General features: G+C 51.0%; 1 protein-coding gene across 2 annotated transcripts in view; it reads right to left on the reverse strand.

Annotated features, from left to right (window-relative positions):
- slc23a3 (solute carrier family 23 member 3) overlaps positions 1–26684 on the reverse strand; it is a 126926-nt gene that overhangs the window by 42935 nt on the left and 57307 nt on the right. For both annotated transcript variants that reach the window (XM_085986801.1, XM_085986802.1), the window contains 5 exons: positions 25807–25954; positions 22658–22911; positions 16207–16312; positions 13643–13810; positions 3162–3257 (listed from right to left, as the gene is read on the reverse strand). In XM_085986801.1, the coding sequence (XP_085842927.1) occupies positions 3162–3257; positions 13643–13810; positions 16207–16312; positions 22658–22911; positions 25807–25954 (772 nt within the window). The remainder of the gene's footprint in view (positions 1–3161; positions 3258–13642; positions 13811–16206; positions 16313–22657; positions 22912–25806; positions 25955–26684) is intronic.

Here is a 26684-nt window from a genome sequence, read left to right on the forward strand (position 1 = left end):
TTATGTAAGATTGGATGAGTGGAAGGGGCAACTTGCCCAGTGTGTGGGACATGGGATGAGGCTCTGTTCAATTAACTGGTGTTATGTCCACAGTTAAAAATGATTTTAAGTACTATGTTCGACAGTTGTGTGAGGTTTTTTTGCTGGGTGGGGACTGAAGAGCGAGAATGGGAATCCCGTGGTACTCAATTTTGGGATGGGGGTTGCAGGAGAGTCTGCCCGAGTCTAGCGGAGCAGCAATTAATTTAATGTTCAGTTTGGCTAGATTCGTGATTGTGCAAAGAAGGAATGCTCTGTTTTTTAAGGGGAGGAGACTCAATCTAAAAGAGTATTTTAAGCATAAGCTAAAAGATTATAAGGCTCTGTGGATGTTTTATTCAGAAAGGAATGTAAAGATAGTATTTTACGATCAATTTTTAAAGTACAATCGATTAATATATGTTACGGGAGACAAATTAAACTTCAGGTTTTGATGTTAATATGTGGTGGAGGAATGGCTGTGCTGAGCGGCAGAATGGATTTGAATGATAGAATGGAATGATCACGATGTTGTAAATGTTCTTAATGTTCAATAAATAATATATTTTTTAAAGTTGGTAGAGCACTCGCCTCGGAGTCATGAAGGTTGTGGGTTCAAGTCGCACTCCAGAGACTTGAGCACATAAGTTTAAGCTGATACTCCAGAGCAGTACTGAGGGAGCACTGCACTGTCAGAGGTGCCGTTCTTCGGCTGAGACGTTAAACCGAGGCCCCGTCTGCTCTCTCAGATGGACGTAAAAGATCCCATGGCACTATTTCGAAGAAGAGCAGGGGAGTTATCGCCGGTGTCCTAGGGCCAATATTTATCCCTCAATCAACATAACATAAAAAAACAGTTTATCTGGTCATTATCACGTTGCAGTTTGTGGGAGCTTGCTGTGCGCAAATTGGCTGCCGTGTTTCCCGCATTATTACAGTGACTACACTTCAAAAATACTTAATTGGCTGTAAAGCACTTTGAGACGTCCGGTGGTCGTAAGAGGCGCTATAGAAATGCAAGTCTTTCTTTCTTATTAGTGACTATCCTATATTTATGACCCCTAGTTTTAGATACCGCCTCCCCCACAATTGGAAACATCTTCTCTATGAATGTATTTCAGCCTGTATGTCAAGAAAACCTCTACACAGTTTGTGTTTCTACATCTAGGTGACTAAAGCTAACAGTCAGAGCTGGTTGCACACCAGCCACTCTGTATTAGAGATAGGAGTAGGCCATATGGCCACTCGAGCCTGCCCAAGTGTTGGTTACATTGACCTGTACAATAAACTGAATTATTGCCAAGCAGCAATACAAGACAACAAGCATAACTCTTGTTGAGTGCAGTACCTCAACAACAGAAAATATATTAAGTTAACCTGCCATGCTGCACTTCTGGTGGGGTCTGAGGGTCGCGATTCCTCGGAGCTGCCCTGTCAGATTGACCTGTCACCTATTTTTAATCAAAGGACAAAATTACTTTTTTTTAAATTCATTAATTCGTGGGATCTGGGCGTCGCTGGCAAGGCCAGCATTTATTGCCCTCGAGAAGGTGGTGGTGAGCCGCCTTCTTGAACCGCTGCAGTCCGTGTGGTGAAGGTGCTCCCACAGTGCTGTTAGGGAGGGAGTTCCAGGATTTTGACCCAGTGACGACGAAGGATCGGCCAATATAGTTCCGAGTCAGGATGGTGTGTGATTTGGAGGGGAACTTGGAGGTGGTGGTGTTCCCATGCGCCTGCTGCCCTTGTCCTTCTAGGTTGAAGAGGTCGATGGGTTTGGGGAGGTGCTGCCGAAGAAGCCTTGGCGAGTTGCTGCAGTGCATCTTGTAGATGGTGCACACTGCAGCCACAGTACACCGGTGGTGGAGGGAGTGAATGTTTAAAGTGGTGGATGGGGTGCCAATCAAACGGGTTGCTTTGTCCTGGATGGTGTCGAGCTTCTTGAGTGTTGTTGGAGCTGAAATATGGGGATCAGGCGGAAAGTGGAGTTGAGGTCGAAGATCAGCCATGATCTTATTGAATGGCGGAGCAGGCTCGGGGAGCTGTATGGCCGACTCCTGCTCCTGTTTCTTACATTCTTAATCCTAGAGCTGAGCAGCTGCACTGCTTGCTTACATAACACACGTCACTGCACTCCGACAAATCACTAATTGGGTGAAGCATTTGAGATGTCTCAACCTCTAAGCTACATGAAAGCAAGAATTGTCCTTTATCAATGGAGATAAAAGGTGGAGGCGGCTTGATGCACACTCCATCACACATGCCTCTGTTTGATGGGAGCAGTATATTGGCCCAGAAATTCGGGTCCCAATGGGTGAGTACGCACGGGGTACTCATGCGTAGGCCCAACTAAAGTGCCGGTTTCGTGCATGCACTGCGCATGCGCGGGAAACCGGAACTTCCGTTCCCCTGAAAGAAGGGATTGACAGGTGGAACGCGTGCGCCAGAGAGGCAGCGCGTGCGCATCGAACTTACATTTTTTTTGCAGGTTTCTCCGGGAGGGTAAGTCTCCAGCGGTTACACTTTTAAAAAGCAGGCGCAAGGCCTGCTTTTAACAAGGTAAGTGGTGAATTAATTAAAATTAAAACATTTTTTCCACAAGTTTATAATTTTTAAATACTTTAAAGAAAGCTAAGTTTATTTTTAGCCCCGTTGGAAAATGTAATTAATTTTTTCAAAAATTTAAATTATTGTTTAAAATAGTGATTTCATGTAATTTATAGTTATTTTAAAAAGTGATGTTTTTTTAACAATTTATTTGAAGTTTTAGTGATGTTTTGGGGCTTATAGTCAAACTTATGAATGAAGCATTCCCTGCTACCATTGGCTCTCCATGGCCCACGTGATCCCAGGGGACGCATCGAACTAACTGCGCCCCTGGGATACGCAAGCACTGCGCGCCGGCAGTTGGAGGAGGCCCAGGATCGGAATCCCACGCGAGCCCACAGCTCAACGACCGGCGCGCTAGGTAAGTGCAGGTCGGAGGCTTGCACCCGCGGGAAGCCTCCGACCCGAATTTCTGGGCCAATATATTCCTGTTACTCCCCGTTCGTATCGCGACACAGCCGGAGCCGCTACCGCACCAGTCAAGCCGACCGGGCAACACCGTACGGGAAAAATACCATCAGTAAGGTTTTCGAATTCACCTGAAACCGTGTTGTCCAGGAGAAAGGCCAGAATTCCTCCTTGAATCACCGGCATGGTCAGCAGGACCAGGATGAAGATATCCAGGCTGCGTACACCTACACAGAACAAGCCAAGAGAGAAATACAAAATGTATCATCGACCTTCGTTTAATAACTTCCATTTCTGTAGCACCTTTCATGACCGCAGGACGTCCCAAAGCACTTAACAGCCAATTAACTAATTTTGTAGTATGTAGGCAATTTGCGCACAGCAAGCTTCCACAAACAACCGATGACCAGGTCATCTGTTTTGGTGATGTTGGTTGAGGGATAAATATTGGCCCCAGGACACCCGGGGAGAACTCCCCTGCTCTTCTTCAAAATAGTGCCGCGGGATTTTTTACATCCACCTGAGAGAGAGCAGACGGGGCCTGGGTTTAACGTCTGATGCAAAAGACGGCACCTGCGAAAGTGCAGCACTCCCTCGGTACTGCACTGGGAGTGTTAGCCTAGAAGTTGTGCTCAAATCTCTGGAGTGGAACTTGAACCCACAACCTCTTGACTCAGAAGCGAGACACATTGGGCCAGAAATTCGCGGCCAGAAGCGTGAGTACGTTCGGGTTACGAGGGGGGAGGGGGAGGGGGGGAGGGGGGGTGAGGGAGGGGAGGGGGGGGTGCCACCAACACCCACGGACGCAAGTATCCCGCTGGATGTCCACCCAGAATTTAAAGTTGGAGCTCCGACTCCACTTGCCGGGACTGTCTGGAGTGGGGTTCAAAACCCTACTCCTTCTGGCCCAGCGGCGGGGATGCTTACTGCTACGCAAAAGGCCCACTCCGCACAAAAGGTGACACCCATACGTTTCCTGCGCCTTTCCCCTCCCCGTGACTGGAGCCCTATGCTGCCATTTTAAGTTGCTAATCGGATTGGGCCTTTGTCATAACGGTAGGATCCCCGCCGCTGGGCCAGATCAGGGTAGGGTTTCGAACCCCGCTCCAGACAGTCCCGGCAAGTGGAGTCGGAGCTCCGGCTCTAAATTCTGGGTTGACATCCAGTGGGATATTTGCATCTGTGGGTGTGCGTGGCACCCCCTCCTTGTATAGCTTGTGGGAGCCCGTAAAACCCTCGCGCCATAGGACTAACCGCCCTAATGGCTGGTTCAAAGATGGTTACGGTCACGGAATGAGCGTTAATCATGGCCATAAATCCTTCCACCACTTCATACAGTTCCCCAAAGGGAACAGTGTGAAGACACGTATGACGACGACATTGCTAAATAAATAAATGGAATTTAAAAAATTCTTTTAGGGCTTTTAAAAGTCTTTAAATTGCTTTAGTTCTCTTTAAAACTACTTCAGATTACTCAAAATAATGTAAACTTTTTAAAAAGTTTATAAAAATTTCCAAAATCTTCAAAAAACTTCCAAAAACCTATTTAAACTGCTGCTTTGCATGTAAAAATGCTTAGCAGCTTGACAGATACATTGGGGGCGTGTCCAGTGAAACTGAGACCTCAAGGGGCGTGTCTCACTTGCACTGCACGCTACTGGCTTCGCGCTGGCTGCACTCCTGGGTGGCGTGACGTCACACGCTGCCCGGGAATCTTCTTTTTCAAACACCAAGTCCAGGCGTCCCTGGAGCTGATCTGCAGTAGCGCGGGGTAAGTGCAAATACGGGGCTTGCACGCGCTGCAACCCCGTTTAGGAATTTCTGGCCCATTGATAAAAGTCTAAGAGGTGTTAATCAGAGATTAGTTGCTTCTAAATATACATGAACTTTACTGTTGAACATCTTGGTGACCCATTGGCTCCAAAGTTCAATTGCTGGCCTCCTACCGAGAGAACCTACAATCATATCCCAGCCTCAAAAAACTTAAGGCATCAGCCAATTGGACAAGGAGAGGCATGTCTCTGCCCCCACCCCCTCAAAAAAACATTTTGGCCTCTTTAGGTCTCAGGTAGGTTGTTTCTTTTTTGGCAACTCAAGGGCAGGTACAGCACGGGTTAGATACAGAGTAAAGCTCCTTCTACACTGTCCCATCAAACACTCCCAGAGTAGGTACAGCACGGGTTAGATACAGAGTAAAGCTCCCTCTACACTGTCCCATCAAACACTCCCAGGGCAGGTACAGCACAGGTTAGATACAGAGTAAAGCTCCCTCTACACTGTCCCATCAAACACTCCCAGGACAGGTACAGCACGGGTTAGATACAGAGTAAAGCTCCCTCTACACTGTCCCATCAAACACTCCCAGAGTAGGTACAGCACGGGTTAGACACAGAGTAAAGCTCCCTCTACACTGTCCCATTAAACACTCCCAGGGCAGGTACTGCATGGGTTAGATACAGAGTAAAGCTCCCTCTACACTGTCCCATTAAACACTCCCAGGGCAGGTACAGCACGGGTTAGATACAGAGTAAAGCTCCCTCTACACTGTCCCATCAAACACTCCCAGGGCAGGTACAGCACGGGTTAGATACAGAGTAAAGCTCCCTCTACACTGTCCCATCAAACACTCCCAGGGCAGGTACAGCACGGGTTAGATACAGAGTAAAGCTCCCTCTACACTGTCCCATCAAACACTCCCAGGACAGGTACAGCACGGGTTAGATACAGAGTAAAGCTCCCTCTACACTGTCCCATCAAACACTCCCAGAGTAGGTACAGCACGGGTTAGATACAGAGTAAAGCTCCCTCTACACTGTCCCATTAAACACTCCCAGGGCAGGTACTGCATGGGTTAGATACAGAGTAAAGCTCCCTCTACACTGTCCCATTAAACACTCCCAGGGCAGGTACAGCACGGGTTAGATACAGAGTAAAGCTCCCTCTACACTGTCCCATCAAACACTCCCAGGGCAGGTACAGCACGGGTTAGATACAGAGTAAAGCTCCCTCGACACTGTCCCATCAAACAATCCCAGGGCAGGTACAGCACGGGTTTGTCTTGTTTTGCACACTTTGTACAAAAATAATAAATTGCAGGACAATGGACTATTACAGTTTAAACTCTTTTATGAAGTATCTGGTCTGTGATCTCAATCATACAGCACAGTGGGGACAAGATGGAGTTAGGACCCCTTACAGATGCCTGCAGGCCAATGACAACTCAGCATGTGATCACATGTGAATATAATAGGTATTCCTTACTGTAATGTATGTACCTTTAAGGGGGGAACTACTTTCTACAGCTCATGTATACTGTAGTACCGGCAGTGACCACACCTGTATATAACGCTGAGTAGTAATCTGTTGTTTCAGTTGCAGTTTGAACCACGTTGAGTAAACACCTGTTGTACCGTTCTCTGCAGTCCTTTTCTTATTATTACACGGACGTAACAGTGGCGACGAGCAAGTTCGAACCTACCTACAACTCTGCATCACCTCCCAGGGATTCGCTCCTGGAGAACAGTGGAAGAAGGTCGAGTCCAGAAGCACGGGCGTCGACCACGGGCAACCGCCCAGTCATCCAGCGGAGATTTGAGCATCACAGGGGAGGCTGTCGAGAGCCAGGCTTGGCTTTCCAGTCACGGTGGTCCAGTGAAATGGGCTGGCAACAGGTACTGCGCAGACGCTTCCCGGACTGCGACGGGCTAGAGCCCGACCGAGCGGCACAGAAAAAGGCCGAGCAGAGTCGACGGGGGAGAGAGAGAGGGCAGAGCGCACAGGGCGCAGCCGGTGTTCAGGACCGAGCGGCGTCAACGGGGGGGAGAGAGGCGAGAGAGAGCAGAGCGCAGCCGGTGGTCAAGGGCCGAGCAGTGTCAACGGGGGAGAGAGGCGCGCAGGAAAACGCAAGGCACTGCCATTGCCATGAGGACCGCAGAGAGCGGCATTGGCAGCAGCGCAGGAGCAGCGCACGAAACCCACAGGGCGTCGCCATTTGCCACGAGGACCGCCGAGAGCGGCGTTGGCAGCAGCGCAGGAGACGCCATTTTAAGCCGCAGCGGGGAAGAAAGGAAAGCGTGGGAGACGCCATTTTAAGCCAGTCTAACCACACCCAAAAATGCCGAAGAGTGGCAGTATCACAGCGTTCGACAATGAAGTCGAAGATTGGACGACATATGTCGAACGCATAGAAGTATACTGCAAGGCGAATGAAGTGCCAGATGACAAGAAAGCGCTGGTATTGTTGAATTCAATGGGTGCAAAAACGTATGGCTTACTACGAAACCTACTAACCCCAGAGAAGCCAGTAGAAAAGGATTTTGAAAACATAGTGTCAATCCTACAGGACCACTTAAACCCCACACCGCTGCTGATAGCAGAAAGATTTAAGTTTCACAAAAGGAACCAGCATAAAGATGAAAGTAATGCTGAGTATTGAACGGAACTGCGCAAGCTATCGAAACACTGCCAGTTTGGAACGGGACTAGCAGATACTTTAAGGGACAAGTTTGTGTGTGGGCTTCAAAGTGAAGGAACCCAGAAACGGCTTCTATCAGAAAACGATCTTACGCTGGACAAGGCTTTCAGCATTGCAGTATCACACGAAGCAGCAGCACGGGGCGCTGCAGAGATACAACGGAGACCGCAAGAATATGGCACAAATGAAATGTCATACGGAACAGTGAAGTGCTATCGCTGCGGCAGAACAACACACGACCATAATGATTGCTGGTTCAAGGACAAAGTGTGCAGACAGTGTGGAAAAGTAGGACACATAGCAAGAGTCTGCAGATCGGGAAAGAAAACCAGCAGCAAGAAATCTCCACAGGAGAAGTACAAGAAGGTACATAAGGTGACAGTGAACCCAGTCCTTCACACTGTACAATATCCGCTTCCGCGGATTGAAGATATTTTCGCCTCGCTATCTGGAGCGAAACGCTTCACTAAGATTGATCTGGACCAGGCGTACCTGCAAATGGAGGTAGAAGAAGCCTCGAAACAGTACCTCACGATCAACGCTCATAAAGGTCTCTACCAATACAACCGGCTGGTGTTCGGGGTAGCATCAGCTCCGGCTATTTGGCAAAGGGCAATGGATCAAGTCCTGCAAGGGATTCCAGGGACCCAGTGTTATTTGGACGACATCTTGGTCACGGGCGAAAATGACAGTGATCACCTCGTCAACCTGGAACAGGTGCTCACTAGATTGAAGGAATATGGGCTCCGAGCTAATCGCCACAAATGTGAGTTTTTCCAGAAGCAGATCTCGTATTGTGGCCACATTATTGATGAAGAGGGGTTACATAAGTCCCCTGAAAAGATTGAGGCAGTAGTCAAGGCTCCAGCACCGGAAAATGTGTCACAACTGAGGTCGTTCCTCGGGCTGGTGAACTACTACCATAAGTTCTTGCCGAATTTGTCTACAGTACTACACCCACTGAACACCCTACTGCAAACGGGGGTACCATGGAAGTGGAATGACAAATGTAAACGAGCTTTCCAGAAGTGCAAAGAATTGATCACATCAAAAGAGGTGTTGGCTCATTTCAACCCAGCACTACCAATTCGGTTGGCGTGTGATGCATCACCCTATGGCATTGGAGCGGTGCTGTCGCACAAATTCCCAGACGGCTCGGAGAGGCCAGTAGCCTTTGCGTCTCAGTCACTAACCTCAGCCGAGCGTAACTACGCCCAGATTGACAGGGAGGCCCTCAGCCTAGTGTGGGGAGTGAAAAAGTTCAATCACTATCTGCACGGGCAGAAGTTCACCTTGCTGACTGACCACCAACCACTTGTCTCCATCTTTAATCCAAAGAAGGGCATTCCGGTGATGAATGCGCAACAGCTACAAAGATGGTCCCTTTTTCTAGGGGCGCACCAATATGAAATCAAGTATAAGGGCACGAAACAGCATGGAAACGCTGATGGGCTATCACGCCTGCCACTGCCTACTGCGGAGGAATCACCAGCAGTGGATCCTGTCGAAATATTTCATTCGACTATAATTGAATGCTTGCCAGTAACTAACGCTGGTATAGAGAAGGAGACCCGAAATGACCCGACACTGTTATCAGAGCAAATCTGCTCTGGCAAGCCGTTCCTGGCAAATATGGTCCGTAGAATCGCAATAGTTTTCTCCGTGGTGGTGGAGGACATTTTGATCACCTCAGGCCATTTCGAGTGCGCATCCACGGCTATTAAAAACATTGAGTCCATGAATGGACCAGCAAAATCAATATGCACCCGTTGCCATGGAGATGAGGGCCACTCCCATGGGTGTAGAGGGGCATGTGGTGGTGCATTTTGGACCTTCTGGCATCCTGAGCAGCTCTTTGTCAGGTCCTTGATTTGCTGATCGATTCCCGGCCACCACACATAAGCCCTAGCAAGGCTTTTCATTTTCACCCCTCCCAGATGGCCTTCGTGAAGCTCATTGAGCACTCTCTCCCTTAACTTGGGTGGAATTACCACTCGGGATCCACACATCAAGGTCCCCTGGCATACTGACAGCTGTTCTCTTCTGGATGAGAATGCTGGCAACAGTGAGTCGCCATGTGTTGGCTATCCCTTCACCGTCAAGTCATATACCTGAGACAGTGTCGGGTCATTTCGGGTCTCCTTCTCTATATCAGCGTTAGTTACTGGCAAGCGTTCAATTATAGTCGAATAAAATATTTCGACAAGGTCCACTGCTGGTGCTTCCTCCGCAGTAGGCAGTGGCAGGCGTGATAGCCCATCAGCGTTTCCATGCTGTTTCGTGCCCTTATACTCGATTTCATATTGGTTCGCCCCTAGAAAAAGGGACCATCTTTGTAGCTGTTGCGCAGTCATCACCGGAACGCCCTTCTTTGGATTAAAGATGGAGACAAGTGGTTGGTGGTCAGTCAGCAAGGTGAACTTCTGCCGGTGCAGATAGTGGTTGAACTTTTTCACTCCCCACACTAGGCTGAGGGCCTCCCTGTCAATCTGGGCGTAGTTACGCTCGGCTGAAGTTAGTGACCGAGACGCAAAGGCTACTGGCCTCTCCGAGCCGTCCGGGAATTTGTGCGACAGCACCGCTCCAATGCCATAGGGTGATGCATCACACGCCAACCGAATTGGTAGTGCTGGGTTGAAATGAGCCAACACCTCTTTTGATGTGATCAATTCTTTGCACTTCTGGAAAGCTCGTTTACATTTGTCATTCCACTTCCATGGTACCCCCGTTTGCAGTAGGGTGTTCAGCGGGTGTAGTACTGTAGACAAATTCGGCAAGAACTTATGGTAGTAGTTCACCAGCCCGAGGAACGACCTCAGTTGTGACACATTTTCCGGTGCTGGAGCCTTGACTACTGCCTCAATCTTTTCAGGGGACTTATGTAACCCCTCTTCATCAATAATGTGGCCACAATACGAGATTTGCTTCTGGAAAAACTCGCATTTGTGGCGATTAGCTCGGAGCCCATATTCCTTCAATCTAGTGAGCACCTGTTCCAGGTTGGCGAGGTGATCACTGTCATTTTCGCCCGTGACCAAGATGTCGTCCAAATAACACTGGGTCCCTGGAATCCCTTGCAGGACTTGATCCATTGCCCTTTGCCAAATAGCCGGAGCTGATGCTACCCCGAACACCAGCCGATTGTATTGGTAGAGACCTTTATGAGTGTTGATCGTGAGGTACTGTTTCGAGGCTTCTTCTACCTCCATTTGCAGGTACGCCTGGGCCAGATCAATCTTAGTGAAGCGTTTCCCTCCAGATAGCGAGGTGAAAATATCTTCAATCCGCGGAAGCGGATATTGTACAGTGTGAAGGACTGGGTTCACTGTCGCCTTAAAGTCCCCACAGATGCGAACCTTCTTTGGTTCCCCAGGCGTATTACTCAACGACCTCTTCATTACAAGAACGATGGGTGTAGCCCACTCGCTCCAGTCCACTTTGGACAGTACTCCTGAACATTCCAAACCTTCCAGCTCTGCTTCGACAGCTGGGCGGATCGCATAAGGGACCGGTCTGGCCTTAAAAAACTTTGGGCTTGCATTTTCCTCTATTTTGATTGTCGCTGTTATGCCTTTTAGTGTTCCGAGTCCCCGCTGGAACACTTCTTGTGCGTCAGTTAGCATTTTTGACAGTCGCCCAGGTGTGACTTCTTCATCCTTTTTGGCATCTACAGTCAGTGCTTGTATGGAATGCCAATCTAGCTGTATCTTCCGGATCCATTCACGCCCTAGTAGTGGTGGTCCTCCATCTGGCAATACATATAGGTCCATTTTTGGTGTTTCCTTGCCGTTATGTATAACGTTCACCCTTATTTTTCCTTTGGGGTAGACTTTTTGCCCCTTGTACGTCTTCAAGACAATCTCCGTATCTCTCAAGGGTATATGTGAGAATAGCCGCTTGTAGTCCCTTCGGTTTATGACTGTTAGGGCTGATCCTGTGTCCAATTCCATTTTCACTTGGACTCCGGCTATCTTGAGTGTGACCCAGATAGTTTGGTGATCCTCCGTTTTGATCACATTATGTAGTTTCAGACAACCTAGCTCCTTGCTTCCGGAGTCTGTATCAGTCTTCAATTCGTCTGAACTACTCTCCGTCACCTCATGTACCTTCTTGTACTTCTCCTGTGGGGATTTCTTGCTGCTAGTTTTCTTTTCCGACCTGCAGACTCTTGCTATGTGTCCTACTTTTCCACACTGCCTGCACACTTGGTCCTTGAACCAGCAATCCTTATGGTCGTGTGTTGTTCTGCCGCAGTGATAGCACTTCACTGTTCCGAATGACATTTCATTTGTGCCATATTCTTACGGTCTCCATTGTATCTCTGCCGCGCCCCGTGCTGCTGCTTCGTGTGATACTGCCAAAAAGTAAGATCCTTTTCTGATAGAAGCCGTTTCTGGGTTCCTTCACTTTGAAGCCCACACACAAACTTATCCCTTAAAGTATCTGCTAGTCCCGTTCCAAACTGGCAGTGTTTCGATAGCTTGCGCAGTTCCGTTAAAAACTCAGCATTACTTTCATCTTTATGCTGGTTCCTTTTGTGAAACTTAAATCTTTCCGCTATCAGCAGCGGTGTGGGGTCTAAGTGGTCCTGTAGTATTGACACTATGTTTTCAAAATCCTTTTCCGCTGGCTTCTCTGGTGTTACTAGGTTTCGCAGTAAGCCATACGTTTTTGCACCCATTGAATTCAACAATACCAGCGCTTTCCTGTCATCTGGCACTTCATTCGCCTTGCAGTACACTTCTATGCGTTCGACATATGTCGTCCAATCTTCGACTTCATTGTCGAACGCTGTGACACTGCCACTCTTCGACATCCCTGGGTGTGGTTAGACTGGCTCAAAATGGCGTCTCCCGCGCTTTCCCTTCTTCTCCGCTGCAGCTCAAACAAAATGGCGTCTCCCGCGCTCTCCCTTCTTCTCCGCTGCGGCTCAAAATGGCATCTCCCGCGCTCTCCTTTCTTCCCCGCTGACGCTGCTCGCCCCCTGAACACCGCCTCTCTCTCTCGTTGACGCCGCTCGGTCCTGAACAGCGGCTGCGCACTGTGCGCTCTACCCTTTCTCTTCTCGCGTCGACGCCGCTCGGTCCTGAACAGCGGCTGCGCCCTGTGCGCTCTACCCTCTCTCTTTTCCCGTCGACACCGCTCGGTTCCGAACACTGGCTGCGCCCCGTGCGCTCTGCCCTCTCTCTTCCCCGCTGACGCTGCTCGGCCTTTTCCTGTGCCGTCGGTCGGCTCTAGCCGCCGCTGTGCGGGAAGGGTCTGCGCCGTACCTGTTGCCAGCCTGTTTCGCTGGAGTCTCCGTTGGATGGTCGACGCCCGTGCTTCTGGAATCGGCCTTCTTCTGCAGAGTTGCAGGTAGGTTCGAATCTACTCGTCGCCAATGTTAAATCCGTGTGTCTTGATGTTGTGTGTCCTTCAATAACTAGACAAGAGACTGCAGAGAACAATCAACAGGTGTTTACTGGATGAGGGTTACTCTAAAACTAATTGTACAGATCCCTACTCAGGGTTATATACCGGTGTGGTCACTGCCGGTACTACAGTATACAGGAGCTGTAAAAAGTAGTTCTCCCCTTATAAAGGTACATACACTACACCCAGGGCAGGTACAGCACGGGTTAGATACAGAGTAAAGCTCCCTCTACACTGTCCCATCAAACACTCCCAGGGCGGGTACAGCACGGGTTAGATACAGAGTAAAGCTCCCTCTACACTGTCCCATCAAACACTCTCAGGGCGGGTACAGCACAGGTTAGATACAGAGTAAAGCTCCCTCTGCACTGTCCCATCAAACACTCCCAGGTCAGGTACAGCACGGGTTAGTGTTCTTTTTGATTTATTTATTCTCAGGATGTGTCTACATTTATTGCCCATCCTTAGTTGCCCCGAGAAGGTGGTGGTGGGCCATGAACCGCTGCAGTCCTTGTGATGATAACACTTTCACAATGGTGTTAGAAAAGGAAAGAGTTAAGTAAATGACGGCAACAGCTCATTCAGAAATCCTGGTTAGCTTGTTCGAAACTGAACATAGCTTTGACCTTGAGAAAGGCCCAACTTTAATGGTGAGCCAAGCAAGGGTCGTATGAGCTTAATCTGATAGCAATGAGTAGACGGGGGGTGAGATGAATCATTTATTACCTGTTGCAATGTACTCCGGGTTGCGGATGAACCAGCGAGGGGCGAGTAGCGCCATGAACATGGTAAAGCCGATGATGAAGATATTACGGCCAGAATCGATGTTAGTGTACTGGAAATACGAGACTCCGACGGACACCGCCATCGTGTACGTGACGCTGAGCACTCCACCTGCACAAAGTCAACGAGTTACTCACCAGGAAAGAGAAATCGTTGGGTCCAACTCAAGCTTGGACCTCAAGACAACACCCACCCTTCAGTATAACACACACCCCCTTCAATATAACACACACCTCTTCAGGATAACACGCACCCCTTCAGTATAACACACACCCCTTCAGTATAACACACACCCCTTCAGTATAGCACACACCCCTTCAATATAACACGCACCCCTTCAGTATAACACATCCCCCTTCAGTATAACACACACCCCCTTTAGTATAACACACACCCCTTCAATATAACACGCACCCCCTTCAATATGACACACACTCCCTTCAATATAACACACACCCCTTCAATATAACACACACTCCCTTCAATATAACACACACCCCTTCAATATAACACACACCCCTTCAATATAACACACACCCCTTCAATATAACACACACTCCCTTCAATATAACACACACTCCCTTCAATATAACACCCACCCCTTCAGTATAACACAAACCCCTTCAATATAACACACACCCCTTCAATATAACACACACCCCTTCAATATAACACACACCCCTTCAATATAACACACACTCCCTTCAATATAACACACACCACTTCAGTATAACACACACCCCTTCAATATAACACACACTCCCTTCAATATAACACACACCCCTTCAGTATAACACACACCACTTCAGTATAACACACACCCCTTCAATATAACACACACTCCCTTCAATATAACACACACCCCTTCAATATAACACACACTCCCTTCAATATAACACACACCCCTTCAATATAACACACACACCTTCAATATAAAAAACACCCCTTCAATATAACACACACCCCTTCAGTATAACACACACCCCCTTTAGTATAGCACACACCCCTTCAATATAACACTCACCCCCTTCAGTATAACGCCCACCCCTTCAGTATAACACACACCCCTTCAAGATAACACACACCCCTTCAATATAACACACACCCCTTCAATATAACACACACCCCTTCAATATAAAAAACGCCCCTTCAATATAACACACACCCCTTCAGTATAACACACACCCCCTTTAGTATAGCACACACCCCTTCAATATAACACTCACCCCCTTCAGTATAACACCCACCCCTTCAGTATAACACACACCCCTTCAATATAACACACACCCCTTTAGTATAACACACAACCCTTCATTATAACACACACCCCTTCAATATAACACACACCCCTTCAGTATAACACACACACCTTCAATATAACACACACCCCTTTAGTATAACACACACACCTTCAGTATAACACACACACCTTCAGTATTACACACACACCTTCAGTATAACACACACCCCTTCAATATAACACACACCCCTTCAATATAACACACACCCCTTCAGTATAACACACACCCCTTCAGTATAACACACACCCCTTCAATATAACACACAGCCGTTCAATATAACACACACTCCCTTCAATATAACACACACCCCTTCAATATAACACACGCCCCTTCAGTATAAAAATGCCTCTTCAGACAATGCAGCCCTTTCAATCGCGGTTGATTTCACCGTAGTCAAAGTCACCAGTGTGTTATCCCATCTCATCCTCCTCGACCTCGTCATGGCTTCTGACCTGGTCAACCTCACCATCCTCCTCTAAACCCTTTCCTCTGTTGTCCGCTTCTCGGACACTGCTCTCTCATGGTTCAATTCCTAGCTCTCCAAATACAGCCAACGCATCTCCTTCTCCTCTCATGCCTGCGTGGTCAACTTTTGAATGGCCCAATGACCCCATCCTTGGCCCAGTACGATTTCTCATTTCTCTGCCGCCCTTCTTTGATATTATTGGTAAGCATCAGGTAGTCTTCTTTACCTTTCCGCCTCCACCCTTGATCCCATGACTGTCGCCGCGACACCCAAATGCTTGTCCGCCATCAGGAGTTCCGGATGTTCGGGAGACCATCCTGCTCGTTTCAACCACACATTAGCCCTCGATCCCATTTCCCATTCCTGGATGCCTACTGAAACCTCAGCCCAATGGCAGGGCAACCTCAGAGTCCCTGCCTGGCCCTGCACTGAGCTTCAAACCCATATCCAACCCCTTTGCTAAAACCGTCTACTTCCACCTCACAACTGTTGTCCATCTCCGACCCTACTTCATCCCCATTCCTGCTGAAACTCTCTGTCGTATAGACCGTTCGATAGAGCAGCTCTCTCCCAGTTAACAGCCCCATCACTTGGTCCTGGATCCTGGCATGTGGAGCAATGCGAGCCGGACCTGTGTATTAGCGCGCGGCCCCACCGCCTTATCAGAGCGCTAGTGTACCGCGTGCCTGCTGCCGGCTACGCCACGCGAGCTATCGACTAACAGCAGGAACTGGGCTCACCATGGACGGCAGCGGGAATGGTCGCAAGGAAATACGTCAGCTTGGCAGACATTCCGACCAGCACACACAGCACGGCTGCGATCTGAACCGAATGTCGGGATTCCACCTGCGGAGCGAGGAAGGGAACGTTAATGGGAGTCAACGTAGATGCAAATGAGGTGGGTCCCATGGAGCAAAACTCCCGAAGAATTTAGAGAACAAGAACTTGGATTTATGTAGCGCGTAGTAAAAACGGCCCAAGGCGCTTCACAGGAGCGGTGAGCAGGTAAAATACTGACACCGCGCCACATTTGGAGATATGAGGGCAGAAGCTTGGTCAAAGAGGTAGGTTTTAAGGAGCGCCTGAAAGGAGAGAGAGAGGCGGAGCGGTTTGGGGAGGGAATTCCAGAGCTTAGGGGCCCAGGCGGCTGAAGGCACGGCCACCAATGGTGGAGCGATGAAAATCGGGGAGGCGCAAGATGCCGGAATTGGAGGAGCGCCGAGATCTCGGAGTGTTATCGGGCTGGAGGAGTTTACAGAGATAGGGAGGGAAGAGCCCATGGAAGGATTTGAACACGAGGACGAGAATTTTCGAACTCTCCGACTAGACGAGCTGCAGGCTTCTGTTTGTGGTGCTGAATCGACAGTAGTTAGTGCAAGTGACTCATTGCAGAAGCTGCCGAAGCGCTTTACAGCTAACGAAGTCATTATTTTTGAAGTGTAGTCGCTGCTGTGATGGAGGAAAGGCGGCTGCTAATTTACGCACAGCAAGCTCCCACAAACCGCAATGAGCAGATAATCTGTTTCTAGTGATGCTGGTTGAGGGATAACACTTTGGCCAGGACACCGGGGAGAGTGCTACCCACTGAGCCACGACTGACACCATCGCTTCAAATCTATGAGAATTCAGAAAAGAACGGAGAGTTAAAAAAATACAATAAAAACTTTGTAGAGACGTCTTAAGCCTTGTAACAACAACAACTTGCATTTCTATTGCGCCTTTAGCGTAGTAAAACATCCCAAGGCGTTTCACAGGCGTGTTATAAGACAAAAAAATTTGACACCGAGCCACATAAGGAGATATTAGGATAGGTGGTCAAGGAGGTAGGTTTTAAGGAGCGTCTTAAAGGAGGAAAGAGAGGTCGAGAGGCGGCGAGGTTTAGGGAGGGAATTCCAGAGCTTAGGGCCTCGGCAGCTGAAGGCACGGCCACCAAAGGTGGAGCGATTATAATCAGGGATGCTCAGGGGGGGCATTGTACCCATGCATTTGTACCTTCCCAGCTCAGAAACAGGAAACAGCCCCTTCGGCCCATCAAGTCTGTGGTGTTGTTTTTCTCCGCATGAGCCACCTAGTTTAATCTCATTTTCCTGCTCGCTCCCCAAATCATTTACCATTCCTCTTTTTCTAGTAACAATCTAATTCCCTTCCTTTGAGGGACCCTAAAAACTTGGCAGCTGTGGCTCAGTGGGCAGCACACTTACCTCGGAGTCAGAAGGTTGTGGGTTCATAGTCCCACTCCAGGGACTTGAGCACAAAAATCCAGGCTGACACTCCCAGTGCAGCGCTGAGGGAGTGCTGCACTGTCGGAGGTGCCGTCTTTCGGATGAGACGTTAAACCGAGGCCCCGTCTGCCCTCTCAGGTGGATGTAAAATATCCCATGGCCCTATTTTGTAAAAGAGCAGGGGGGAGTTCTCCCCGGTGTCCTGGGGCCAATATTTATCCCTCAACCAACATTACTGAAAAACAGATTATCTGCTCACTATCACATTGCTGTTTGTGGGATCTGGCTGCTTTTGTGGGATCTTGCTGTGCGCAAATTGGCGGCTGTGATTCCTACATTACAACAGTGATTAAAGGACACTGAATGATGTATGTGCCCTGTTCCCTGCTCCAACTATCCCTTTCCACCTAAGGGCTACACTTCATAGAATCTTATAGCACAGAAGGAGGCTATTTGGCTTGTACTGAGAAACCCCCCCCCGGTTTAGGCCCGGTGACGTTAAGGCGGGCCGAGCGAGAAGCGGCTCGGAGGAAAATCCCGCCCTTAAGTCTTGGCTCCCTGTGCGTAAGTCCGTGGGAGAGATGGCGGCAGTGTGCGTACGCGCACACACGCGCGCGCGTACATTGGAGTTTCTGCCTCGCCGCCAGTGTTCAGTCCCCTGTGGATGTTCTTCCAAGGGCATTTCAATGTGCTGCACTGCCACGAGTTTCGCTCAATCCCTTGACGAGGTTCCAATAAACCAGTCAGGTTTTGATCATCACTGCCAATTAACATTCCTGAGGGAGGCGGTGCACATTGTCAACGCATACATTTGACACTTGACTTCATTGCTTGCGTGTGCTCCGGGTTATTGCCCTAGATTAGGTTAAGGAGGCTGAGTAATATTTGCGCTGGCTCTCTTGTGACTGAGGTGCACCTGGTTACATGTCCTCGATCAGGTGTTCATCACGCTCTGCCGCTTTCCTGTAGACTTATATTATTAGACGTGAATCAGATGGGAAACCCATTTAGTTAGGGGCTGCCTGATTTCTGGCTCCCTTTTCAGCACCACGCTCTTGATCTTCGGGCACATGTTGGCGGCGGCAGGGGGGGTGGGGGGAGAGGGAGTTGGAGGATCTCCCCGAGGGTCTCATTCTCGTGTTCAAATCCCTGCATGGCCTCACCGGCTCCATATCTCTGAAAAAATCATTCCACCCTACAACCCTCCAAGATTGTTGTGCGCGTCCAATTCTGACCACGTGCGCATCCCCCCACTCCCTTCGCTCCACCATTGGTGGCCGTGTCTTCAGCTGCCTGGGCCCTAAGCGCTGGAATTCCCTCCTTAAACCTCACTACCTCTCTCTCTGCCTTTAAGACGCTCCTTAAAACCTACCTCTTTGACCAAGCTTTTGGTCACCTGTCCTAATATCTTCTTACGTGGCTCGGTGTCAAACTTTGTCTGATTTACGCATCTGTGAAGCGCCTTGGGACATTTTACACGTTAAAGGCGCTATATAAATACAAGTTGTTACACTCACACCTCCCTCGCTTCTTCTACCACAAACTTTCTTGTGTTCCTCCATTTTGTCGCTGCTGCTTTGGTCTTTAGTCCCCAGAACTTTCTTCTCTCGTTACTCCGAGTCGCCAGTCTCTTGGCTCCTTCACCCTCTCTCCCTGCACCCTCGCTCCCCGCACCCTCTCTCCCCCACCCTCTCTCCCCCACCCTCGCTCCCCGCACCCTCTCTCCCCGCACCCTGTCTCCCTGCACCCTCGCTCCCTGCACCCTCTCTCCCCCACCCTCTCTCCCTGCACCCTCTCTCCCTGCACCCTCTCTCCCCGCACCCTCGCTCCCCGCACCCTCTCTCCCCCACCCTCTCTCCCCCACCCTCTCTCCCCACCCTCGCTCCCCGCACCCTCGCTCCCTGCACCCTCTCTCTCCCCACCCTCTCTCCCCCACCCTCTCTCCCTCACCCTCGCTCCCTGCACCCTCTCTTCCCCCACCCTCGCTCCCTGCACCCTCGCTCCCCCACCCTCTCTCCCCGCACCCTCGCTCCCCCACCCTCGCTCCCCGCACCCTCGCTCCCCGCACCCTCTCTCCCCGCACCCTCTCTCCCCGCACCCTCTCTCCCCCACCCTCTCTCCCCGCACCCTCTCTCCCTCACCCTCGCTCCCTGCACCCTCTCTCCCCCACCCTCGCTCCCTGCACCCTCGCTCCCCCCACCCTCTCTCCCCGCACCCTCTCTCCCCCACCCTCGCTCCCTGCACCCTCTCTCCCCGCACCCTCTCTCCCCCACCCTCGCTCCCTGCACCCTCTCTCTCCCCACCCTCTCTCCCCCACCCTCTCTCCCCGCACCCTCTCTCCCTCACCCTCGCTCCCTGCACCCTCTCTCCCCCACCCTCGCTCCCTGCACCCTCGCTCCCCCACCCTCTCTCCCCGCACCCTCTCTCCCCGCACCCTCTCTCCCCCACCCTCTCTCCCCGCACCCTCTCTCCCTCACCCTCGCTCCCTGCACCCTCTCTCCCCGCACCCTCTTTCCCCGCACCCTCTCTCCCCCACCCTCGCTCCCTGCACCCTCTCTCCCCGCACCCTCGCTCCCTGCACCCTCGCTCCCCCACCCTCTCTCCCCGCACCCTCTCTTCCTGCACCCTCTCTCCCCCACCCTCTCTCCCCGCACCCTCTCTCCCCGCACCCTCTCTCCCCCACCCTCGCTCCCTGCACCCTCGCTCCCTGCACCCTCTCTCCCCACCCTCTCTCCCCCACCCTCGTTCCCCGCACCCTCTCTCCCTGCACCCTCTCTCCCCACCCTCTCTCCCCCACCCTCTCTCCCCGCACCCTCTCTCCCCCACCCTCGCTCCCCGCACCCTCTCTCCCCCACCCTCGCTCCATGCACCCTCTCTCCCCCAACCCTCTCTCCCTGCACCCTCTCTCCCCCACCCTCTCTCCCCCACCCTCTCTCCCCGCACCCTCGCTCCCCGCACCCTCGCTCCCCGCACCCTCGCTCCCCGCACCCTCGCTCCCCGCACCCTCTCTCCCCCACCCTCGCTCCCCGCACCCTCTCTCCCCGCACCCTCTCTCCCCCGCACCCTCTCTCCCCACCCTCTCTCCCCGCACCCTCTCTCCCCCACCCTCGCTCCCTGCACCCTCTCTCCCCCACCCTCTCTCCCCGCACCCTCGCTCCCCGCACCCTCTCTCCCCGCACCCTCTCTCCCCGCACCCTCGCTCCCTGCACCCTCACTCCCCGCACCCTCGCTCCCCGCACCCTCTCTCCCCGCACCCTCGCTCCCCGCACCCTCTCTCCCCCACCCTTGCTCCCCGCATCCTCTCTCCCCGCACCCTCTCTCCCCGCACCCTCGCTCCCCGCACCCTCTCTCCCCCACCCTCGCTCCCCGCACCCTCGCTCCCCGCACCCTCTCTCCCCGCACCCTCTCTCCCCGCACCCTCGCTCCCCGCACCCTCGCTCCCTGCACCTTCACCCCCACTAAAATCAAACCTCATCGAACTGAATCCTACTCATTCTTTCCCGGGACATCAAAGTTGTGGAGCTCCTCGCCTCACTCGATGCCCCCTTCCTCCTACAGTCTACAGTGCATTAAACTCAAGCTTGTTGTCACCTCTCCACTAATTTCCCGAGTTATATCATCTGCTCTCCAGCCCCTATCAAGTGTGGAGTTGTGCCGCACTGCAGTCTTGGCACTTGACCTGGTTTCTCAACTGAAAACAAACAACAACTTGTGTTTATAGAACGCCTTTAATGTAGTAAAACCTCCCGTGGCGCCTCACTGGAGCGTAATCAGACAAAATCTGACACCGAGCCACATAAGGAGACAGGTGACCAAACGCTTGGTCAAAGAGGTAGGTTTTACGGAGCATCAGAAAAAGAAAGAAAGTCTTGCATTTATATAGCGCCTTTCACGACCACCGGACGTTCCAAAGCACTTTACAGCCAATGAAATACTATTTGAAGTGTAGTCACTGTTGTAATGTGGGAAACGCAGCAACCAATTTGCGCACAGCAAGCTCCCACAAACAGCAATGTGATAATGACCAGATCATCTGTTTTTGTTATGTTGGTTGAGGGATAAATATTGGCCCCAAGACACTGGGGAGAACTCCCCTGCTCTTCTTCGAAATAGTTCCATGGGATCTATTTACATCCACCTGAGAGAGCCTTGATTTAACATCTCATCCGAAAGACGGCACCTCCGACAGTGCTGCACTCACTCAGCACTGCACTGGGAGTGCCGGCCTAGCTTTATGCGCTCAAGCCTCTGAAGGGGGACTTGAACCCACAACCTTCTGACTCAGAAGTGAGTGTGCTGCCCACTGAGGCACGGCTGACACTAAAGGAGAAGAGAAAAGTGGAGAGGTTTCGGGAGGGAATTCCAGAGCTTGGGGCCCAGGCAGCTGAAGGCACGGCCGCCAATGGTGGAACGAAGGAAATTGTCTTCTTTCCCATTCATTTTGCCCCCCCCCCCGATGTAAGAACACTACTAGGCACTTGGTCTAAGCGTTAAACAAAGCTTTAATCAACTGTTTTACAACATGGAGGTCTAGTTGTGTCCTTCACTAGTTCCTGTTAAAGAATGTCCTGAGCAAGCTGGGCCCATGCCCGAGTATTTATACTCTCCCTGGACACCGCCACCAGCAGGCCACCCAGTATTATTTCATAAGTAATTTCCACATGAATGACAAGATTCATGTCACCCCCTACAACGCCATACATTTACCCCCATTTGTCGCCATCTGTTTGCCCTCTTTCATTGCCATTTCCCGCTCCCCACCAGCTCAGCCTCCCTCCCACCCGGCCAGAGCGCCCTTCTCCTCTCAGCAGAGGTGGAGAGGCGGAGAGGTGTAGGGAGGGGAATTCCAGAGCTTGGGGCCCGAGTGGGCCGAAGGCGCGGCTTTCGGCTAAACAGCATCACGAGTTGGGGGGGGCAGAGGTGGGGGCCAATCAACGGTCCTTTTAAAGAAATACAATAATCCTCTTACTTGCGTTAGCGCCAAAGCTCCGACGTTGGGAATACTGGCCGACGTTCCGGAGACGCCTCCCAAGGCCGCAGAAATGCAGCTTCCGACTCCTTCCAAACAAATCCCTCGGTTACAGGCATCACGAGGCGGATGCAGGGAGCCCGTTACTTTTGCGCACATGACGTAGCATCCTATCGAGCTGAGGCTGGCGCCCAGCGCCATGGTGATACCGACATACGTCGACCGAACGCTGATTGTGGGTGCGCCCCACTCGCCTGGATGGAAGACACAAGGGACAACTATTAAAGAGAAGAAAGTACTTGCATTTCTACAGAACCTTTCCCAACCTCAGGATGTCCCACAGCGCTTTACAGCCAATGAAGTACTTTTTTTGAAGTGTCGTCACTGTTGTAATACAGGAAATGCGACAGCCAATTTGCACACAGCAAGATCCCACAAACAGCAGTGTGATAATGACCAGATAATCTGTTTTTTTCAGACATTGGTTGAGGGATAAATATTGGCCCCGGGACACCGGGGAGAACTCCCACTGCTCTTCTGCAAAATAGTGCCGTGGGATCTTTTACATCCCACCTGAGAGGGCAGACAGGGGCCGCGGTTTAAGCTCTCATCCCAAAGACAGCACCTCCGACAGTGCAGTGCTCCCTCAGCACTGGCACTGGGAGCGTCAGCCTGGATTTTTGTGCTCAAATCTCTGGACTGGGGACTGGAAGCAAAGTGAAGAGAGGAGACAATTCAATGGGGGTAAATGTCACCTTCACCCCCCGCGGGCCGTAACCTGTTGGAGCAAATCATGGTGGAACCCACACGATTAACATCCCATTGAAATCAATGAAATGAAAAGTGTATCGGTATTAAAGAGTCTGCACTGGTGTTCGCTTCACACAAGAAGATAGGAAATAGGAGCAGGAGTGGGTCATACGGCCCCGCGAGCCTGTATTCAATAAGATCATGGCTGATATTCTACCTCAACTCCGCTGTCCTGTCCTAAGAGGCAAATGACTTGGCAGGGTTGTCCTTGCTTGCCCTTGGCTGTAACCTTCAGTGATTAACAAGACAGCACCCCCTGACTGAAGCTATGTGATCTCTGCGTATTTCGGCAATAAGAACAAAGAGCTGGCTTTCACAGAATGAAGATTATTTTTAAAAACCAGCTCAGCCCAGGTGGGACTTGAACCCACAATCCCTGACTCCAGAAGCCAGGGCCTTACCCATTTTTTTTCACATTTGGATTTATTTGACATTTACAACATGGTGATCATTCCATTGTATCATACAAATCCATTCCGCCGCTCCGCACAGCCACTCCTCCATCACATATTAACAACAAAAACTCAAGTTTAATTTGTCTCCCGTGAGATATACTAATCTTAAGAACCGATCATAAAATACTATCATTGAATTCCTTTCTGAATAGAACACCCACAGAGTCGTACCCATTGGGCTGAAGAGATCGCAAAGTCTCCGAAGAATGGACTCAGTCGGGAATATTTTGTGGACTTTATGGGATTTTTCTGAGGGTATTTTCCCTCTTATGGGATCGCCCTGTGCAGATACGTGAAAGACTGGTTTGTTAAAACTCCAGAGAACGCATGGCAGTTGGCTGTGACAAAAGAACTATCAGTCATCCAGAATGTATGGGTTTGCCTGACAGTCCTGGAAAAAGGAAGGGGGCCATTGAACTTGATTAAAAGGCCACTCTAATATGCAAAAGCACTTCTCACCTCCATCTCAGAAGAGAAGCAGAACAATGAACCCACTGGCCTCAGCCAGCCGAAAGGGAGCCAGTTTTTTTTCCCAACACAAAGACTGAAAGCTATGTCCCAGACTTAGGGCCATTAATCCAATCACAAAATACTCATGGGTCTGAGGATGACCCATCACTGATTAAGCACCGGAGTGCTTAGAAACAGTAGGATTTTAATAGCTTGGCAGGAAAAGATAGGGGGAGCCAGACCACTATAAAGATAAAGTCTTTTCCACCATTCTTTCTCTCTCTCTTGCTCCCTGCTCCAACAAGATCGAATTAACAAGAAGTACCAGAGAAGCCGACGAGCAGAGCGATCGAAGCCGACCGCGTGTGGGGGTAAGCATAGTCTCTCAGAAGTGAAGTTTTTGGGCTATTCTGAGGGTGGGAGCTTCGTTTGGTTCAGCCAGGTGAAGGGGTTTATGCGACTGGGTAATTCGTTGGTAGGGGTGGAGTTAGAGTCCACCATAGCAACAAGGGAATTACTGCTTGTTATAGTCCCCAGTTTTGTACTGTATGTATGTTGTTTGTAACCTGGATTTTATTCTCCACAGGGACAGTGATTTAATTTAGTAGTGCATGTTTTAGCCAGTGTATGTTGGACCAAATAAATATAAGTTTGATTTTTTCACCGATGCATTCCTGTCCGTGACTTATTCCATTTACATTCTGAATAATAATTCCCGGGTATAGAACTTTTGTAAGGTGGGGGCGATTTGAACCGTCCGTCTACCAATTGGGTTAGGATCAAAAACCGCTTACAGGGCCACTGGAGTCCTTCACACCAAGTCTCCTGTCTGGACCATTCTCCCAGACAGCGTCACCTCCCGGGACTCGGTCCTTAGAAACTGACAGTGGGATGGGACGGTGTGTCCCGTCGGCCTCTGCAACAGTCTCTAGTTCAGGTGTAGACTCAGAGCTCAGGCTGTTGGGGAGCTCGAACCCAGCACGTACCTCCGACAAACTCCGCGGCAATCGGAAATATTTTCCCAGGGTGGGGGGGGATGTGCGACTGAAATACTAAAGCAATGAGTGCGACTGCTGGGAATATGAAATAATAATGTTTTAATAGCCCCCGCCCCACCCAACCCAGAAAATTCTAGAAATACACGGCGGGTCAGTCAGTGTCTGAAAGTGAAAAATTGGCTTGGTGTTTCGACCAGAACCGGGGGCATCGATCCCCGTCCCGAATGCCGACATCCGCTTCCCTTTCAGATGCCGACCGTCCGACATTCCGCGTAGTTCTGGGATGCTCCGTTTTTATTGTGTGACACCCCCCCTCCCCGCTCCCGGTACACAACGACCGTGCTGGTAAACAAGAGATCGCCCAGCCGGCAGTGAGAACAGGCAGGGCTCACAGTAAACCCCTCGCCCCGCCCCGCCCCGTTGGGCGATTGGTTACCTGGGTGCGGGATGTTGAACCAGGGCACCAAGTGCGTGCTGTTGGTGTCCAGAATCCCTCGGAAGCCTCCAGCCGGATAAGGGTTCAAGAGGTCACCTTCCCGCAGGATCCCACACAAAATCCACAGAAATACAATCGGCAGCAGGAGCTAGAAAATCAGAAACAAAACATTGTTCACATAAGAACGTAAGAATTAGGAGCAGGAGCCGACCATACGGCCCCTCGACCCTGCTCCGTCATACGGCCCCTCGAGCCTGCTCCGTCATACGGCCCCTCGAGCCTGCTCCGCCATACGGCTCCTCGAGCCTGCTCCGCCATACGGCCCCTCGAGCCTGCTCCGCCATACGGCCCCTCGAGCCTGCTCCGTCATACGGCCCCTCGAGCCTGCTCCGCCATACGGCCCCTCGAGCCTGCTCCGCCATACGGCCCCGCGAGCCTGCTCCGTCATACGGCCCCTCGAGCCTGCTCCGCCATACGGCCCCTCGAGCCTGCTCCGCCACACGGCCCCTCGAGCCTGCTCCGTCATACGGCCCCTCGAGCCTGCTCCGCCATACGGCCCCTCGAGCCTGCTCCGCCATACGGCTCCTCGAGCCTGCTCCGCCATACGGCCCCTCGAGCCTGCTCCGTCATACGGCCCCTCGAGCCTGCTCCGCCATACGGCCCCTCGAGCCTGCTCCGCCATACGGCCCCGCGAGCCTGCTCCGTCATTCAATAAGATCATGGCTGATCTTCGACCTCAATTCCACTTTCCCGCCCGATCCCCATATCCCTTGATTCCCTTAGAGTCCAAAGATCTATTGATCTCTGTCTTGAATATACTCAACGACTGAGCCTCCACAGCCCTCTGGGGTAGAGAATTCCAAAGATTCACCACCCTC

Source organism: Somniosus microcephalus, chromosome 4 (assembly GCF_052327205.1).
Source record: "Somniosus microcephalus isolate GS21.2 chromosome 4, FLI_Smic_1.0, whole genome shotgun sequence".
Lineage (NCBI taxonomy): Eukaryota > Metazoa > Chordata > Chondrichthyes > Squaliformes > Somniosidae > Somniosus > Somniosus microcephalus.